Consider the following 16,994-nt stretch of genomic DNA (forward strand, 5'->3'; position numbering starts at 1 on the left):
TCAGATAAATATTCTTTTATTAATAGAAACGTGTATCGAACTTGGTTAAATATAAACATGCAAATCACGTTTATAACCAGAACTGTTAGCAATAAATAAACTACAAAGATGGCTCCGAATACTGATTTGTTAGTTTGATAAATGCATATACAAATAAATGGATTTTTGGTATGGTTTTAGAGCCATTTTTTTTACTTTATTTGTAAAAAAAAAGTAATAATATTAGTTACTGGAATTTTTGGCATCGCATGAAACGTTGTACCACCAATCACAGATTCCTCTCTTCTGGCTGAAAATGGTTCCTTGAGGACATAAAAAGCTATATCTGTGAGGTTTCCCACCGCCTGGACACATGTGCCATACCTGAAAGAAAATGACATCAGAATTTCTTTGAAATATTTCTACTCTTCCCGATTAAGAAGCCGCTTTTGCATCATGAAATTCGGCCAGGTTTACATTAGATAAACAAGCTTCGCGTTATGAGCCTATAGCTTAGGGCTTCGAATTTTTACATGTATCAGTATTTGGTACAGGGGATGAGCCACTAGTGATAAGGCACCGGGTGATAGAATACCGTTGTGGTTCAGATAGATAATCCACTGTAAGTGCCCTTTGCTTTAATCTGTAAATGACGTAAATCTTATCGTATTTATGTATTTGTGACTAGGAATTTGTGATTATTTTATAATTTTATCAAACATTTCAGTTATAATTTCTAATCCTAAATATATGAACATGATTTTCATTAAAACTCACCAAACCGTAATTTGAACGTCTCACCCCATACATCAAATTGTACCCTTCTTTCCACACTGCGGGCACTAAGAGAGCTTTTTTTCAGTCATGCCCATCATAGATTCGATCAGGCCCACATTGGGGATGGCCATAGAAGAAAGACGGGCTTAATATATCTGGAACATACCACCCCCGAAAAATTTCTGGGATTTTTCGACCTCCAGGGTTCGATTCAGCGCGATAAGCTGATGCCTTTGCGACAGCTTATCGCTTTTGCAACGTAGTAATTCATCATGAATACGTATATTTTGAATCATTTACAACAGAAATATAATCTTACTTCATAATTTCCTTCAGTTTGTAAATGAAGGTTCCTTAGATAGTTACAATCTCCTTAAATGCATTTTATTACCATATTTTCCTGCGGATTTCCTACCATTTGTGTGTGAAAGGCAATTTGAAAGGGGTGTGGGTTATATGCCGATTTTAAATTGTTAATACAAACTCACGCCTATGAAGCAACAGATGCTCTGATAGATGCGGGGTTTGCAATTGTTCTATTTTCGTTGTAACAGTAGCTTTCTGCAAGCATAGATATAAAAATATAATACCTCTGTAAATTAGATTAATTCAGGTGGGCTTCTAACTTGCTGTTTATAGTCAAAGCCACTGAAAATATGCTACTAAATTAACAAATACTTGCCTGACATCCGGTTTTTGGATCTGCAAACATGCCGCTCTCCCATCCACAACGGAAACGAGTAGCAGGAACGTGGTTATATGCAGGATAATCTCGTCCTGGTATTCCTTTTCTCCTCATCACGATGCTAAACCGTCTCGTTTTCTTTTGAAATCCTTCGTTAGCTGGAGGCTGCAATAATGTTTAAATTATTAAAAACAGAAAATTTATAAAAATTTCTTCTATATAAATCCATATATAATGACCTTTTTTATCTCCTTCCTTCTCGAAGATGACATCATAAGACTGTAATCCGGAGAAGTTGTGGTAAGATGAATCATGGAAGGTGTAGGGATGAAGCCATCTAAACTGTAAATGGCAGGTCTTGTCGGTTTGGGCATTAATAATTTCGGCAATGGTGTAGCGGATGTAGTAATCAATGGTCTGTGAGTGGTCCATATCCTTCTAGAAATCGATCTTCGTGATAAAGGCCAAACCACAGATGGACTTTGAATAATTAGTGAATTTTCTAAAATAGGTTGCACAGTTGTTGTTTGATTAATGGGATCTTCTTTGGTTAATGGTTTCTTCTGCCACGTTACTAAGAAATTCGAGCTGGGCGGATTTTTTGTAAGTTTGTACACCGAAGCAAATCCTCTATATCTTGAAGTTGCAAGTCGAGGCCATAGTACCGTGGATCTTCTTCTTGAGGCAGATATATTGAAGAAGTCAGAAAAATCAGTTTTTGATGAATTATTAGAAGATGGTAAACTTTTAACCATTACAGACACATTGCTAAGATCATCGTCTAAGATTCCCACGCGTTTATTGAAATTACTAACTGTAATTGCTTCTGGTGTGGTTAATTCACGCAATTTTGGAGGTAGTATAGGGAATTTTGATCTTCTCCGCGTAAAGTTGAACCTCCTGAATAAACTGCTATCGTCGTTAAAACTTCTCTATAAAAGAAATTAACAATTATAAATCATTTATAAACAAATTAATCCGAAATTTATGTAATAATATATCACAGATCTATTCAAATAAAGAAAAAAAAATCCAGACAACACGCACTGTTACACGGGATTACCGAAACCATTTTGTCCCGAACTCACTTATTAAAACTTCATTCTAGCATATCTTTTATGTATTAAAAGAATTTATTGTTAACACTGCTGTTTTTATATTAGGAGCCTCAAAAATGTAACATCTCTCGACATACGAAAGGTTCTGCAAGACAAAAACAAATATGCAAGAATACTTTGCACCTGCAATAAGTGCAAACACATAAAAATATGTTTACGACATAGCCGTTTGAACTTAGTTACACGTATATTTTTTACACTCCTGACACCACTAAAATAAAAAGTCCCGATTGTGATTCGAATTCACGTCTTTATATCAGAACAAGCTGCATTTTACCGAATGACAACTAACACCCAAATAAGACCCGGTTTTCTATAGAAAGCCCACTCAGGAGGCACCCCTCTTGGCAGATGGTTCATACGTGACTTTTGCCTTATCCTATAAATCTAAAGGACACGGTTCGGATCAAAATCAACTACACCTGTTTTGAGTGTAAGCCCAGGTTTTTCTACTAAACTTTCTTTGCTACTTAATATCGATTGATTTACTAACAATTAAAGTCTAATTAGACTTAATGAAATTGTTGAAGTTTATTAATCATTCTCTAAGGAATTTGTTTCGTCACATTTTAAATTCGTTGTTCTAACGATGTCAACGTAAACAAAAGCGCGATACTTTCCTTTATACCAAGCAGCATTGCCTGTAAACAATGGCAATGATAGATAACCTTTGCAAAAAGTACAGATTTATTCACAAATTTCCTTCAATCATTAAAATGTCATTAAGTAAACGAAACAGGGAAAGATTCTCTTTTAATTAAAAAAAATTTATCAATTTTTTATAAGGAAAATTATCTACTGAACGAAGTTTCTTACATCGAATTTTATTATTAATCGTCTCTCCCCTCCATTAAATGTAATTTTTTTTCCCCAAGTAACCGTAAATATTAATGTGAAAAGCAGACAAAAGAAAAGACAATGTTACTATCAGCCGTGACTGACTTAAACTATATATATTTTTTTTATTTATGTATATTTAAATTCGTTTTCAATCACCTCGATTCGATCCGATGGATTCGAAAACGTCTCTCTGCTCGCGTGACGAGGAATTTTCTTCTAAAAAATATACCTTGCAACTAAGTGCAAACAGGTACAGTACGTTGTAGACACATAGCAAAGTATGCCAGACATTATCACTAATGGCAATTGGAGATCGAAACAAATTAAAGAAACAGCAAAGAATTTCGAAGATTTAGTGAGATTCCTATGGACTAATTAGACATTTTAAAACAGCGATTGCTGTAGACTCGCTAAAATGTGCCATGAAGTATCTTTAAAGGTCACTGGAGTACAAAACAAATGAAACTCTTGAAGATTTTTGTAAATTACGTATTTTTAAACATTTTTTAAGATAAATTATTGTAAGAAACATTATATTTTATGCTGGGCAACATACCCGATCATCCGCTCCCATTGTGGGCTTGGCTGAACCCGTGTTGAGTATGATTAAAAAGTAGCGGAAAGATTTTAAATTGAATGAATAAATTATTATAAAAGATGATAATTCTTTAAAATTTTCTGTATTTATAATGATTTTACCATCGAAATATAGGTTTTTGGAATATTTATACCACTCAAGAGTCTAGGATGAAGAAAGGAGAGTAAGAAGAGAGGACTTCTAAAAGATCTTCTAGACCCTGTTGCAGTAATAAATGTTGAAAATTCCTCATTTTAGTATTGTTCTTATTGATATAAATATAACTTGTTTTGTATCAGATCATAATTTAAATCATAAAAATTTGAAAATGGTAGCCATATTCCTTACATGATCAATGCTCCACATATGGAAAGTAACGGTACTTAACAATGAGGATGAAGAAAGAAGCAGTTAATGATGTAAAAATATAATTAAAAATGAATAAATTAATTTAAATATCAGCTAATTCATTCAGCTAGGAAATGGTTATTAAAATAACTTCATAACTATGATAATATAATCAATTGGTTGGATGATTTTCTCTCTTCGCTTCTATCAATTTTTCGCTCGACTAAGCATCATCCGAATTTACATAATGGCTTACTAAACGTTCTAATTGTTTCTAAAATAATATATATGTATATATATATATTTAAAGTTTTGTGTTGATTGTCGAATATCTAAGCTCAAAAAATAATAATAGAAATAATAATAATTGGATTCAGAATAAGGCCTCCGTCTATAAATATAGGAAGATAATATACATTGATATCGATTGCGATGATTTTAACGCGTTAGTAAGGAAGTTAACTATGTAAATGAGAGGTAGGAACACAATAGAAAGGACCTTTTTTTGGAAGTACACCTCGAAACCATTTCCGCTCTATTTGATAGTTGGTGTGTTTATTCCGCACGCGACTCTATATCATACAATGTATAAATATTAAAAAAAAAAAAAACTAACAATTGCCTTCACTATCCCATCTCAATTGGTCATCGTATCGATAATTAGACCATGACTAATGGAAATGACCGAATGATGGTTAGTGATTTAGCATACACGTGGATAGCACATTGTTACTACAGTTTTTGATTCCTTATCGATCAATCGATACCGATCTTCCTTACGTAACTTTCAATGCCAAGAAGATCGAGCTGTGATTACGATGCAAGACAAATTATCGCATCTTCACTTACATCTGTTAATGAGCAATCAGATAATCTTACTTGTTTACTAATTAATTCTCGTATTTGAAACAGTGACATAGATTATTCCCGTGTTTAAAAGTAGTAACTTCGTATTTACGGATGGTCCTCAAACGCTCCGTGAAGATGACCTTGTGTTCTAAAATTATATTTGGCTCTCTAAACGACTAATCCTTATAAATGCCTTAGGGATGACCTCGAATCTTTATACGAAAACATTCGCACGCTCTCGAAAGGATGTGGTCCCGCATGGTTAGTGGGGACAATGTAGAAAAATACAAAGTAAATTGCTGTCTGAATACGCCTGGAACTTCAATATATTTATATGTAATTTTTATGTCCTTTAATATACGAATTATTCTAATTTTGGAGCCAATTTAAGCGTGGGAATAAAAATGTCGAGGTCTTAAAATATTACGGAAGGAAAGTTACAAATCTATATATACACCGAGTTTCCTAGTTTGAGTTTTCCCACGCATTCGCCTTCTTTTTTTTCCATAGATTAGGGTAATCTGCAATGAATTTTCTGTTCTACGTTTTAACAGTAGTCTGTTTGTTCATCCGTTTTAAACTTTCACAAATCACTAACTCTTCCTATAGAGCCTATATGAGTAATGTGTAATAAAAAAATTGCGTGCAAGTTTTCTTTTAAATATATAAAGATCGCTGTTAAGTTTCCAATGAATCTTTCCTAAATACTTTTCTCTAAACAATCAAATCTCTCAATCTCCATGAGATTTTAGTGAAGTTGAGAGATCCCACCGAAAAAACCACCACTAAAATCCTTCAAAATATGGTGGATATCGAGAGAACCCATCAAAATATTCAAAGCATTTAAATATCATTTCCAACCTGTACATTTTGTGCACAGGGCCTAAACCCTAAACTATATAAGAGACTCTTCTCCTTCACAAAATAGTAATATATAAATTCACAGAGCCAGATTTGTACAAGCTGCTTAGAGCCTTCCATTATGAATCTATAACTTAGGAGCTCACAATGTATTATTATTTGGTAAAGGGACTGTTTTACGTCACATCTTAGGGCCTCATATTTATACATTTACCATTATTTAATGAAGAGGAATGACTTGTAGTATGTTATATTCACAATAAATTTTTTCTGTGATAAAAACGACGTTAGGCTTTTAATTCACATAATGAGATTCCCTTTACAATGTGTTATAAGTAGCCCTGTATGCCTAATGTTGGAGCCCAAATCCACAATTTCGCAAATTAGATCGATTTCTCACGCAGGAAATGAATACTTAACAGAAAAATTACGAAATTTTCTCACTATTTAAGTGTTTAAACACGTAATTTTCGCAATAGTTGACCGAACGTTTGGGTATGAATTAAAATCCCTTTTCACTAGTATTCGTCTATTGTCACGAACAAAGGATTAGAAAAACAATCGAGTTAAATCCACTTACCAATTGATTGTTGGCTGTCACGTTGGCAGAATTAATTAATCCTGAAACAGAAGAGAATATCTTAGAGTCAGTGGCCTGAGAGCTCTGTTTGTTCTAAAACTACGCGTTCTACTTTTCTTAGTCCATTTTATATCCATTAATTCTATATTTGAACTATTTCGAATCTTATACCCTAAAATTTTATTAAATTTAAGGAATAATAACATCCTTACAGTTAATTTTCTATACTTTAACACGTGTATATATATATAACTTTTAAAGCATATTTAACAAGTATTTTAAGGATTAAACCCCACAATAATAAGGAAGTAAGGCATAAACATTGTTATATATTCATTATAATATAATAAATTCCGGGTTTTAATCACTTTTATCGGAATTTTAGGGATCAAACCAGAATAATAAAATAAATAAGGCATATATATTGTTATATGTTAATTATTATATAATATAATAATGTTTTAATGGCTTTTATAAGCATTTTTATAAGGATTTTAAGGATAGGCGTACAAAAATAGCAGACAATAAGGTATTTATATACTTAATAACTTATACAAAATATAAAAATATGTATTTTAATTACTTTATAACATATAAATCACCAGAAAAAAAATAATTCATTGCATTTGTTATAAGTTATTAAGTATATAAATCTATATTATTAATTATAATTTAATTAAAAATCAATGTAAATAATTTATAAAAATGCTTGTAAAGTTATAAAGGTAGATTAATGATCTATGACTGTGACCATTAGGCTATAAAATGTAAAAGAAATTAGCTTAAAAACACATTTTTCTTACTTAAATCTATAAAAAATATATATATATATATAAATATATAATCTAGACTCACCTATTAATAAATTTATGGTGAATAATAATACAAAGGCCTTCATTTTAATTAATAAAAGGCGCTCGGATCCTTTTAAAATCATCATTTTATCATTTTCATAAGCAAAGTGGATAAATGTCAGACACCTTGTTGTCGTTAGTTTAATTCGTAATTTCAGTAAACCGAAATCTCCCTGCTGAGATATATTTTTTTTTTTCGAATATTTTTATACACCGCTCGTTTCGACCAATCGGAGCGGAATAATGCAGAGACGTCACTCCATTCAAGCCGATTGGTGTGACGTCACGATCAACGGAGCGAATCGCGTGAATCGATTAACCGTTTTTTTTAAATTTGAATTTTTAAACTTTCGAATACCGTTTAACGCGTGATTTCAGTTCTTACGGGCAAATAAATCTAAAGAGATTTTGATAAATATTATGACCTATATCTTCGATGTTTTTAAATTGTTACAAATAAATACTACTTGTTAACTTAAACGGTTGTGTTTACCGGTTCGGTGGTTATATGTATTATCGGGTATTGAATGTATATATATATATATATATATATATATAAGGCCTAATCGTTGCGAAAACGATTATAAAAATAGGCCCTCTCCCACCGTGTAGGCCCTGATGGGCCGAGTTGATAAAAGAATTTCGCAACGGCCACGTTTTGTTAGTGTAAACACGTGTTCTTTAAGTCGTTCATAATGCCTAAAGGTCACGTGTATATATATAGTGTTAAACTTAGTAATAATTCCCTTTATCACATTCTAACAATTACTGAATGAAAACGGTTTATTGTTTCCATATCTATTGATACACATATCAATGGTATACGTTACAAGTATGGCACCTTGACCACAATTCTTTGCCCCAGTGATTGCATTTTAAGAAAACAGGCGTGACAAACGTTCACATCAATAAATGCTTTAAGTCACGATTTACTTAAATAGAAAACTGTTCTGGAGGAAGGCAGATAAGTAAAAGAAACATCAAAGAATAGTAGAAAATGAATATTTTTTTTTTTTTTTTTTTTTTTTTTTGTATAGACGAAGGCTGAAATCTATAAATTGTATAGAAGAATGAGGTCTTACTGTTAGGTTTTTCTATATCCAGGGCTTCTAAATGTAATTGTTTTAGGGTTTTTTAGTATTCTTTCTAATGCCATTGTCTGTTTTTTTTTCCTGTGTAGGGTGAAAGCCTTACCAATTATATTCTTAGTAACTTAATGAAAGATTCTTTGGTTACTTTCATTCGATATGTAAGAAAATCTATTGGTTTCTACGTAGAGGGAAAACTTTGTATCAAAATAAGGTCATGATATGAAATTAAAAACAAAAAAAAGACAATTTTTATTATTTTCTGGTTCATATCCTTTCAATTAAATTGATTTAGATGGTATCTTCGAGTGTTCTTATTAAAAAGACATCACTAATTATCTGCCCTCATAACAGATATTATTATTTAATAAATTTTTATCAATTATTATTGTATTTCTTTTTTAAAAATTAATTTATAAAGGTTAAAATCTTCATTACTTTATAAAATTCATTCAGCTGAAACTCCCATTCTACCATTAAATAATGGGATTTTTAAGCGAAAATATTCTCGATACGTGAATAGCCTAAATTAATTTAGAATTTAATTATAATTAAAATTTAATTAAGATTATGAAATTTCTTACAAGATGGCGAGATCAACGACATTTGCAATGGGTAATACAGAATGGGATTTCAGTGCCTATCGCTGTTATGGTTAATGATGATGATGATGATGATGATGAAATTTGTTTAGAAAAAAATGTTAACATGATTTTAAATTATTTTATAAATTTTCTTCTATTATCTTCAATTGTTTTAAACATAATTTAAAACAGATTTTTATCTATTATCTTCGTAAAAAAATTTACATAAATGATGTGCAATGTACTGGTACATAATACCTTGATGATGTATCAGTACAGTACAGTCTACTGTTTTTCTTTTAAATTTATTTTACATTAAGGAATGTATTTTATACAGCACACGTTAAGCTTCTATACTTGGATTTGTATTGATTTTATTGTTTAAATATTTATTTATTTTAATGCCCAGATAAATGAGGTCCAGCAGGATCCAGTGGCGTAGCGAGGGGGTGCAAGGGGGGTATCATGCACCGGGTGCCACTCGCAGAGGGGCGCCCAAATGGTCTCCAAGACAAACTATATCTGTTTCTGGAGGGGGAGGGGGCACCAATAAAGTGTCGAGCGCCAGTTATGTTCGCTACGCCACTAGCAGGATCACCCTGATGATTCCATTATTTGGACTTACAAATAAATACAAACATCTGTCCAGGGTTTCAAATCGGATAGAGTAAAACAAGTAGGGTCACTTGACCCTCCCATACTTAATTTAGGGCTCTTAAAAGAGACCTTGACTAAAATACTAAATTTGGGTGTCCTGTACACAGAATAATGCAAAAATTGTGATTTAATAAATTAAATTATAACGTTTTTAAAATGGTAAATGTACCGAATTTGGTTGAGATTTGCTTAATAATTTTTTCTACAGATAGCTCTGAACACCTAACACCCCTTTCGTTACAATCTGTATATAAAGTAGACCCGCGCTTTACGACGTTTTTCAAGAAACAAATTAGGTCGTAGAAGCGGGGATATAATTTATTATAGGTTAAATTATAAACTGTTATTTATAAACTTAAAAGTAATTAATATAATTAACAATATATATATACAGTTAAACCTTTGTAGAACGGCCATTGAAGGGAGTTGCTTGGAGGTGGCCTATTCGTTGTAGATTATTTTGTATGCATTTTTGTTTAAAAAAAAAACAGTTGCTGCTGTTTAGAAGTGGTCGTTATTAAAGGTTCGACTGTATATTAGTAAGTGAATCAACAATACGCAGTGAAACTTCCATTAACGGACACTCCCGAATAGCAGAAACCTGTACGTAACGGCCTTTTCTTTACATTACCCAGATCATTCAAATACGACATATATTCTATTTACCTCTAAATAGCGGACAAACTTCTTGGTTCCAATGGTGTCCGCATTAGTATTTATCTAAATTAATATATAATTTCTCGATGTATCAAATCGATTATGATAGAAATCTGTAAGTGAATAATAACTTTAAAGGCCTAGATTATTATTAATCTCCGTTTAAATCACAATGGCGATTCCTAGATTTTTCTCAAGACTCGGCATATCGTGTGAACCTCAATTTCTAAAAATTAATTTGCTTTATACAGTAACAATTAACTGGCATCTGTATAACTAGTGTCGTGTAGATAATTTATTAATGGTGTGATTTATGACATATTTTTCTTTAACTTTAACCTCGAGGATAAAACGCCTGCTCTGTTGCATCTGATTCCATTCCTTGCCACCCGCCACCCAATAATGGTCTTGCTTAAAAAAAATCATTTTAGTGCCTACAGGGCGGGAAAAAGTTAAAAAATAAAAAGCTATGTTTAAACTTGATTCGCGTAGAAAAATATTCAGAATATGAAAGATAATTCGGGCATTTTCAAAATAATGAGCAAAAAAGTCTCGTGAGCAAGTACAGTTGGGTTCATCACAGCCTTAGTAATCTTTCCGCATAAAATCGAAGATTCTAAAATGAACTAAACCAAACTTTGTTAAACAGATTTTTATTTAAATTAAATTTTAAAATAATAAGATTATTTTAAAATAAGATTAATTTAAATAAAAATGTTGTCAATTCATAATGATAGCGCTGTATTCGGGAGTTTTTATCGATGCCATCTGTGGGCAATAAATAAAACTGTAGTATTATACTGCATTAATAATTTTATTGATTTTGTTGGCATATGTCAATTTCTTATAAAAAATCCTCTCAAGAGATTTTTTTATGAGAAACTGACATATGTTAGGAGTACGACTCCTAACACAGAGCAAAACCAACACTCCAGGAACTAACCAGAAATCAACTCCTAGTATTCTCGTGTTCTCAAAAAGCTTTCATTATCCGCCAAAGGCCCTAATTCTTATGGGCTGTCGTTTATGAATTGATTGTAAAAGAATATACGAAATAGATATATATTTTACAGCATTTTATATATTTATACAAACTATACGGAACAAATTACAATGAACATATATTTATCATATATCATATAAGTTAATAAAAACAATTATAATTAAGTTAAGTTAGTTGGTTGCAGACATAACTTTCATTTATGAATCAGTAGTTTTAGGATGAACGCCTTTATGCAGACATACCTGCATTATAATTATTTTTTATTTTATTTTATTTTATTTATTTATTTATTTTTGTAAATATACAAGCTACAATACAGTATACTTTACTTTATTATGTAAAGATAAATGAAGATTTAGAGAAATAAGATGAGATCCAAACCAGTCACAAATGTGGAGATTCATCCCTCATCGTGAGCCATAAAAATACGTGCCTTTACAATAGAATCTGGAGTAAATGACTCTGTTGATCTCACCTTTTTATGCTGTTATAGATATATACTGCTATAAGTAAACTTTGACGTGTATATAGTAAAATCTGTTTAAAACAGACACTCTGCCTGAACAGGTTATTAATCTCTGAACAAAACGATTTGCTTTGTAAAATACTACTGTAAACAGAAAGCCTGAGAAAAAAGTCCTTTTGATAACCATTTGCATAATAATCTAAATCATAATTCACGCCATAATTTGCCAGCTTGGATTAAGGTCGAATACTCGATGATTAGGAGTTCTCTATCTTTTCTTTTGTTGAGACTGAAATTTCATTGAAAACTGACTGCATCGATGTTTCTTTCAACTCTCCAAAGAATTAATTAATAAATGCATAACTCAACAAAGCGACAACTCTGCGTATTTAAGCTCTCTGAGGAGCCTAGTTCGAGACTACGTCACAAGTACTCATAGAAAGTTTGATTCGGGTGCTTTTACTCCTATTCCTCACCCCTCGGCACTTTGCCATGCCTATAATGGGTTCCATCAGGCCCCATTGTAAGCCTGTTGAATTGACAATAGATGTGAAGAAAAGACTTTGCATGCTAATTGTTTACAAAAATAAAATAATTACGTAGAAATTTTAAATTGTCTACAGTAGTGTTAATTCAATAAATTTTCTTAGGGTACTATTTTCTCGTTCATGTCTGTACTGTATAATATTAAACTGCTCCAAGCAAGCTGTGACCGTCTGATGGATGCAAGCAATATAGAGCGCTGGTGGTTCAGGGTTGCCAATTTGTGAATAATTATTCGATTTAAGGATAATTTGAGGTGGCGATGGATATTCTTCTAACTCCGAGGAAAATTTGGCCAATTGGTAATCATGCAAACTAATGACTGCGAAATTCAAATCAGTTCATTGAAGCTGCTGGGCCAGTGAGTCCCGGAGTGTGAAGTTCGACTTGTATCTATAAGCATACAAATATAAATAAACGTCGAATAAAAAGCGATTATTAAATACCTTAACAGTAAATTAATGAAATTCTAAGCGTTGATTGTTTAAATAATAAAAAATAGATATGAAATCGCCCTCTCTCACCACCGGTCGCCTCTTTGTAGGCCTAGCCGAACCCGTAATGAATATAATTAGAAGGTTAATGTTACCTATGATTCCAAAATGGCGGCTCGTCTCTGATTCAAGAGAACAGAAGAAAGGAAACAGTAGGGACGCACGTTCTAACCTAACCTAACCTATTCTAATAATTTGATTGGTAATAATTATGGTAATTTATTAGAATAGGTTAGGTTAGGTTTTTTTTTTAACTCTTTCCGCCCTGTGGGCACTAAGAGGGCCTTTTTTAGTAGGCCCATTATGGGTTCGGCCAGGCCCACAATGGGGCGACCGGGTGGTGAGAGACGGGGCCCGACATATCCGAACGGACCACCCCCCGAAAAATTCCTGGGGATTATTCGACCCGTTCGGATTCGATCCCGGGTCCCCAGAGCGGTAGGCTGCCACCTTTACCGCTCGGCCATCCGGCCGTCTGGTTAGGTTAGGTTAGAACGTGCGTCCCCACAGTTTCCTTTTTTGTATTTGCTGGAATCAGAGACGAGCCGCCATTTTGGAACCATAGGTAACATTAACCAATTAGAATTAATATACTGTAAATAAATTTTAATAAATATATATAGGCCTATGAAAGAACTATAAACAAAATTTCTTAAAATATTCCATTTATAAGTTCATATTTATATTATTTTTATTAAAAATCATCTTTAAAATGATCTCAAATAATCAACACAGTTTTCTAAATCGTTTCTATGTACAGAAAAATGTACTCGAAAAGTGAAATTTTAAAATTTCTCTTTAATTATAATTTATAAATTTTAATTAAATGGAAAGTTTTATAATAAAAATAAATTTAAAATAAGTATTGCAAGAAAAATATAATAAAATAAATATTTCAAATTAGATAACTTGGCAGCACTGACTTTCATTCGTCCGTACACATCCGCCATCTGGAGGGTTTCTTCTACACTACTTATCGCATCCTTAATTATTTTGCATTCTTATAATAATCAGACAATAAACATTTAGAGTGCTACACTTATACTTATGTGTAACACTCCGTTACTACAGTATATAACAGAAGAAAGCAATGAACCAAAATCTAATATACAAATCAGTAGATAGCCTGCCAATAAAATAATTTTCACAATTTTTTATTCATAACTCAGTTTATATGTCTTTTATTTTTAAGAAATTTGAAATGGCTTTAAAACTATGCAGTTTATATATATATATATATATATTTTATTTATGATTAATATATTAATTTAGTGCCTCAAAATAAGAACACCTTCCCTTTTGGATCCGTATTGTAATTCTTCGGGATGGATGGAAAGTAACTAGGCATTGAGAAATCGCTATAATTTTTTTAATAACAGCGCAATCGTAATAAAATTTACGTCTGCATATATATAAATCAACGGGATTTTATAATTCTTAATCAATGATGTGGGTAGTGACCGACAGAGGCAGCTCGCTCACTGACAAGAAAAGATGGACGACAGCTTGTTTGTTCGTGAGCGAGCGCACGTTGCAGCACGTTATGAGGTATGGAAATCAGTGGTTATTGTTCAGAGACGATGGCGTATTGTGAAAAAACGTCATGCTACAATCCGTCCAGAAACAGTCAAGAATTGTCATTCGAAGCTAATGACCACAGGTTCGGTTGCGGATGCATAGATAAGTGATTATCCATCCACATCACAATGTCGGAAAAACGTGTCGTTGATGAAAGGTGCTAGGGCCTATATTTAATTTTAAGGTATGCATTTGTATTTCGATTTAATAAAGTATAGGCTGAATAATTTTCATTAACTTTGCCTTAGAAATATACAAATTATAATGATTTCTCAATGTCTAGTTTCTTTTCACCCACAGTGTGAGGTGAATGATGATGGTTTCATATGAAATTGAGTTGATTATTGGCTATCTACTACTAAGGTTTTACTATTACAAAACTTATTTTCGTTTTCAGATGTCTTTTTTACGCTATCAAATTTCATACTCACTTTAAGATAACAGTAAAATAATAAACAATTAAATAAATAATTTACAATATTTGGGATTGTATTTCATAATTATATAACATAAAATACTGAAGAATAATTCAAAATATAGACCATAGATGGCAGGGGGATACGGAATCGAATCCAGGTGAGCAACCTCAGAAATTTTTCGGGATGGCCTAGTGAATGTCGGCCTCGTCTCTCACTATTCCATTGTGGGCCTGGCCAAACCCACGATAGGCTCGAAATAAGGCCCTTCAGTGCCCACAAGGCAAAAATCACTGATAACATTCCTTTTAAACTGTCAAATTTCTTAAAATTAGAAATTTTAATGAATAGATGATACCAGTTTGTAATGCACTATGTAATTAATCTTTAGGTGGATCCAAACCTAAAGGTCGGGCAGCATGCGTGAGAAATAAGGAAAAAAAGGTTATTTTATAGCCCAGGCTCACCTAGAACCAGACTAAATTCACTAGACTTTTCGGGGTTTGGGCTCTATAAAAGCCCAAACTGTAATTGCCCTATCTCAGAATGTGGCAACAAACTTCTGGGAATGATTCCTGCGGGCACTAAAAAAATTTTTGTAAACCTATTATGAATTCGGTCTGGCCCACAATGGGGCGGGCGAGTAGTGAGAAGCGGGACCCGACTTATCCGGATTCGATCCTTCAGAGTGGTAAGGGTACCACCGCTCTGGGAGATCCGCTCGGCCATCCGGCTGCAGTGGCGTAGCGAGGGGGATGCAAGCGGATGTATCATACGCCGGGCGCCACTCGCTGAGGGGCGCCCAAATGGTCTCCAAGACAAACTATATGTGTTTCTGGAGGGGAAGGGGGCGCCAATAAAGTGTCGTGCCCCGGGCGCCAGTTATGTTCGCTACGCCACTGTCCGGCTGCTCTAGAATATCTGTACGAATTTACTCTTATATGATGTCATTGCACAGAAGGATTCAATTTAGTTTAATATCTCGTGGATATATATATGCCGTATTGTACTTTGAGACCTTTGGTTTAATAGGACGACATTTTGCAAGAGATGTTTTTTCTATATAATAGATTATACAATAGTGAGATGTGTATCCAATAGATGGCTCTTAGTGTTTTAATTTAAGAGGTTTTCTTGAATGTTCAGGACTACTGAATTTTAGTTCTATTGTAAAGAGCAGCATTATACGAAGAAAATGTTTAGTCATTTTAGGTAGCAATTTGTAGCACTCTGCAGGAATTTGTATAATCGAAAGTTTTCCAGATAAAGTAATATTTACAACTTCAATCGTCCATCAATTACTTCATTATATGAGGACAGAGCAGTGAGACGGTGTTCTGGATTTTCTGGTTAGTGAATATCTCCAAAGGGAATTCGTGGATACGACATGGTGTGGTCTTCTCGAATTCCGGGCTTCTATGATAATTTCCTTTGAGGCAGCGCGAAAATCTTTCTAATCCTCCTTATAATAGTGGTGGCTTTAACCCTTTGCATGGAAGATGATCAGAAGACTATGAAGAAAAAATTAAGATTACAATGCAGTATGAAGGGAAACCTTTGTATATAAATGATGTCGCTGAATAATTTTATAATTTCCAAATAAACAGAAAGGAGAAGAAAAGAGAAAATGAAAAGAAAAGAGAGAAGACAGAAGAATAAAGAGGAACAAAGGAGGAAAAAAAGAAGGAAAAAGAAGGAGTTTTATCATTTTATCTTTATTATTCATTCGATTTACAAACTATTATATCACTCTTGTGAATCATATTTTTATATTACCCATTTATAGTATCCATACAATTTTTTAATAAATGTATTTTTCTTTATCTTGATAATTTCTTTGTAAATACTGTTCCTACGTTTTTTAATTATTTATAATTAATTTATTTGTTTAAAAAGTAAAAGATGGCTGATAAAGACTATACAAAATCTATCGACAATTCAAATTGAATTTATTATTATTGTAGTAAACCCTTCAACATTGTTCGACTGTAATTAAAAGTTTCTGTGTAAATTTAACGTGAATATCGTAAATATTCCTGG

At 32.7% G+C, this 16,994-nt stretch overlaps 1 protein-coding gene across 1 annotated transcript; it reads right to left on the minus strand.

The window, feature by feature from the left end:
* On the minus strand, positions 1–7,774 carry LOC136987276 (uncharacterized). Its single transcript, XM_067284988.1, has 5 exons — positions 7,470–7,774; positions 6,615–6,655; positions 1,681–2,373; positions 1,439–1,606; positions 1–363 (listed from the first exon to the last, which is right to left on the minus strand). Exons 1-5 carry the CDS (start codon positions 7,552–7,554, stop codon positions 223–225), a joined length of 1,128 nt encoding a protein of 375 aa, XP_067141089.1. The 5' UTR covers positions 7,555–7,774; the 3' UTR covers positions 1–222.
* Between the last annotated feature and the right edge of the window lie 9,220 nt (positions 7,775–16,994).

This window comes from Centruroides vittatus, unplaced genomic scaffold, assembly GCF_030686945.1.
Source record: "Centruroides vittatus isolate TY-2023 unplaced genomic scaffold, ASM3068694v2 scaffold_149, whole genome shotgun sequence".
In the NCBI taxonomy this organism is placed as follows: Eukaryota; Metazoa; Arthropoda; class Arachnida; order Scorpiones; family Buthidae; genus Centruroides; species Centruroides vittatus.

Bases quoted from the DNA above. Each gene is read 5' to 3' on its own strand.
- LOC136987276 (XM_067284988.1), bottom strand. From the start codon at position 7,554: ATGATGATTTTAAAAGGATCCGAGCGCCTTTTATTAATTAAAATGAAG. The intron at 2,374-6,614 runs GTAAGTGGATTT...TTTCTTTTATAG, and splicing joins TGACAGCCAACAATCAATTG to AGAAGTTTTAACGACGATAG. The intron at 1,607-1,680 runs GTCATTATATAT...ACATTATTGCAG, and splicing joins GAAGGAAGGAGATAAAAAAG to CCTCCAGCTAACGAAGGATT.